Source organism: Rhipicephalus microplus, chromosome 1 (assembly GCF_043290135.1).
Source record: "Rhipicephalus microplus isolate Deutch F79 chromosome 1, USDA_Rmic, whole genome shotgun sequence".
In the NCBI taxonomy this organism is placed as follows: Eukaryota; Metazoa; Arthropoda; class Arachnida; order Ixodida; family Ixodidae; genus Rhipicephalus; species Rhipicephalus microplus.
This window is the reverse complement of record NC_134700.1, coordinates 254,559,374-254,563,001: the sequence shown is the minus strand read 5'-3', so window position 1 is coordinate 254,563,001 and position 3,628 is coordinate 254,559,374. Positions and strand designations below refer to the sequence as shown.

The following is a 3,628-nucleotide window of genomic DNA, read 5'->3' as shown; positions in this document are numbered from 1 at the left end:
ACCCCCGAACCCTTGTGCCTTTCCACATACCTCGAAGCACTTCGTACCTATTGTATCCCCGTAAGGCGCCGTGCTTCATTATTGCAGCATTCCTCTTTCCCTTTGCTGCTGATGTTTTTTTTTTTCATTACCTTCATATATCTATCTCCCTCATTTACCCATACTCCGAGGTACTTGAACTCGCTTACACCCCCGGTATTTCTTGACCCTGTATTGGGAACACCTGGTCTTCACGATCATTGAATACCACCAGTTAACATTTTGTTGCACTAAATCCTAGTCCTAGGGCCTCACCTTTCCTTCCGCATATATCTAGTAGCCGCTGTATATGATCTTGACTGTCCGCAAATAGGACGATATCGTCTGCATAAAAAAGACATGGACGCTTCCGCTCTACCATCGCGCCAGCCTATTTGTGTGACAGATGAAACCCCATGTTGCTACCTTGTAGCGCTTTTTTCTATCCCCACAGTGTACATCAGGAATAACAACGGGGACAAAGAACATTCCTGTCTCAGCCTCTTGCTAATTTCAACGCTGTCATTGCTACTTATTCCTTCCCATTTTATGCAAACGGTATTTTCTCGCTATATTGCTCACTTGAGAGCACTTCCTTTATTATATATCCCACAAAGGTTACTGATTAACGTTTTCACGCCCTATATGATGTCCAGATAAGCTACGTATAAGGGTTTTCTATTTTAGATATTTCTGTGCATTGAGTAAGAACACAGAGGTTATCGTATAACCGCCTGCCGATGAGTAATCCATTCTGAAGTTCTCCCAATATATCATTTTGCTCTGCCTACGTTTTTATTTTTAGCATTGCTGCCTGCGTCGCAACACACAGATGTAACAACACACAGATGTAATGATTAGTGGTCTATACGAGCGAATGTTAAACTTTTCTTTCTTGTCTTTATAGATAAAGTTCATTCTTCTTTTCCGCCAAATGTCTGGTACTTACTTCTCCTGTAAGTACTTTTCTAGAGATTTCAGCAGTGCTTCTTTAGTGCTGTGTCCTATAGTTCGTTAATGAGGCTGACGGGAACCCCATCTAAGCCCGGAGTAGTTCGCTTAGGAATTTTTCCTTCGGCCTTCTTCCGATTAAAATTCTCAAGTACTGCCTTTACCTCGGTTGCACTCTTTTTCATACTTTTCCTCCCCGTAGACGTCCCCTGGGCGACCTTTTTAAACGAATCTGCTGTTACCTTCCGGACCCTTCCACTTTATTTCCTCCGTCATCTACCATTTATGTTGTTGCATTGTGACAGACTTCCCACCTAGCGCTTTTAGACGGCTCCAAAATATTCTAGGCCCGGCCTTCTTCTCGCAAATCTCTGTCATCCAGCATTCACTTTCACATTTTTACCTCAACTATAGTGTACTAGAATATTCTAGTATACTATACCTCGACCAATTTCTATACAATGTTTTTTTTTTTTTTTTTCCTGGATGGATGAGTTTATATGGCTGTACCCTTCAGATTGGCTGGCGGCTAGCGCCATCTAGTTGTGATACTTAGCGACCAAAAACTAAATTTGTTTTTTTTTTCTTTTTAAATAGTGAAGTTAAAAACTGGCATTTGTAACGAAGGATTGAACTTTCACTCGCGCCTTGATTGGTGCCTTTTCGGCATCGTCGCCAACGCTGGCGTTTTCTATATTGACTGAGGTGAAGCACATGCAAGCAAACTGGCCCGCCGACGCGCGCAGCTCTCTAAGGTCATATTAGAGTGTACTAGAACTTTAGTCATACAATGCACATACAGCAAGAACACATTAATAGGACATAAATCTCTCCGTAGTGTTGAACACTATTGTTATGAGCGTATAGTTTCAAAAATTAGGCATAGTTTTGCAACGCATTTTTTTAGATACTGTGTTTTTATTTTGCTTATGTGTGCACAAAATTGTCCTTTATTGAAAAGTGCGTAATGATAAGAGAATTTAAAGGTACGTTTTTTTTTCACCGTAGCTTTTTTTTGATGCATGCGCATCCTTTGAAAAACGGCAAATTTTTAGGCTTTGTTTGGAAGACGAGCCAAGCCGAGCCAAACTGGAAACGCATGGTGGTTGTGTCGTTTTGCGGTGTTCACCTCAGCAAGGTGCTCGTGAATTTTACTCTGCTACAATGGAGTGCCTGGCACGCTTCATGATGAGAACTGCGCCAAGTGCTCTACCACTTCTGCGATTGCAAGCTTCACCTAGATTTATTCAAGTATGTGGCTACAAACGGTCAGTCCCACCAATGCGAAAGGAGATGAAAGCTCGTCGGAAGCGAGCAGGCCCCGAGCCCCTGCGGCATCGCTCCGTTCGTCTGGAATGGAACTACGACGCAGAAATTTATGCATTCGCCAGGCGCCTGGGCGAAAGCTGGTCCGATAGCACGCTTAGAGTCGCCTTTGTGCAAGCATCTTACCTGGAACGGGAAAGGCAACAGCGCGAAGAACTCGGCATGCAGTCGGAGAACGCGGACATTGGCCTAACTCCGAACACAGATCTGTCTGCGGCTGGTTACGGCCTTTGCAAGAGTTACGTGCAAAAGTCCATCGTAGAAACGTTTCCTAAACTTCCCGAGGATGGCGTCAAGGCGTTGCAAGACTATTTGTTGTCGCATTCCGTCCTGTCGCAAGTTTCAAGCAGCATTGGCACCTCTGACTTGATCATGTGTGCCGATTTTCCGCCGGAGGACAGCACACTGGCAAACGTACTGATGGCTTTGATTGGTGGCTTGCTGAAGGACTGCGGCATAGAACGAGCTCAGCTGTTCATTCGGGACTTCATTCTGACGCAGCTGATAGGCAAGGATGTGTGCGAGCTGTGGGAAATCGATGACCCCCACGACAGACTCGCCGCCGTGCTGCAGAATTCCGGTAGAGCTCCCGCGGAAGCGAGATTACTGTGGGAGTCTGGAAGGAACACTCTTGAAGCCACTTTCTGTGTTGGGCTTTACTCAGACAAGCAATTTCTTGGCTGCAGCGCAGGCGAAACATTGACTGTAGCCACAGAAATGGCAGCTAGAGATGCTCTCCGCCGTTTATTTGGTTTGTCGCTCGACAGAAATGCTATGCCTCTGGCATTGAGGCATGGCCAGGGAACCCAGACGAACTCAGTGGCAGCGCTGTGACGTATTATTGTGTAAATTTGGTGACTTGTGTAACACATTTGCTTGACATTGTGTATCATAGATATGAGTATACTCGTCAATAAATGTGCTTGAAGCGCGTTCTTTAGGCTACTGGTCTTCCTTCGCTCATCTCGTCACTTCCAAAATTTAGCTTGCAGTGGTATTGAGGGCAAACCTCAACGAACTCACACCAACACTTTTATTTCCGATGAATATTGTTGCTAACTCTAAAACTGCTGTGTATCTGACAGCATAAACACGAACGGTGCTCATCTATCCACCCTTTACAATATGTGACGCCTCAACTCTCTCTTCCTCGCGAAATCATTCATGTTCTTTAGCTTGCAGAGAGCCATCTTATGCTGATTGTACTATGTTGAGAAGATGGTGAAACTCCATGTTGTCAAAGATGCATGCATTGCATAAATCAAGTTATGCTATATTGTGATCTTTTACAGTTCGTTATTGCACTTTGCAATTGATGTAGCTACTTTACAAA

General features: G+C 44.4%; 1 protein-coding gene across 1 annotated transcript; it reads left to right on the top strand.

The window, feature by feature from the left end:
• Nucleotides 1–2,047: 2,047 nt before the first annotated feature.
• mRpL44 (mitochondrial ribosomal protein L44) lies at nucleotides 2,048–3,235 on the top strand. Its single transcript, XM_037435249.2, has one exon. It carries the CDS (start codon nucleotides 2,134–2,136, stop codon nucleotides 3,127–3,129), a length of 996 nt encoding a protein of 331 aa, XP_037291146.2. The 5' UTR covers nucleotides 2,048–2,133; the 3' UTR covers nucleotides 3,130–3,235.
• Nucleotides 3,236–3,628: the final 393 nt, after the last annotated feature.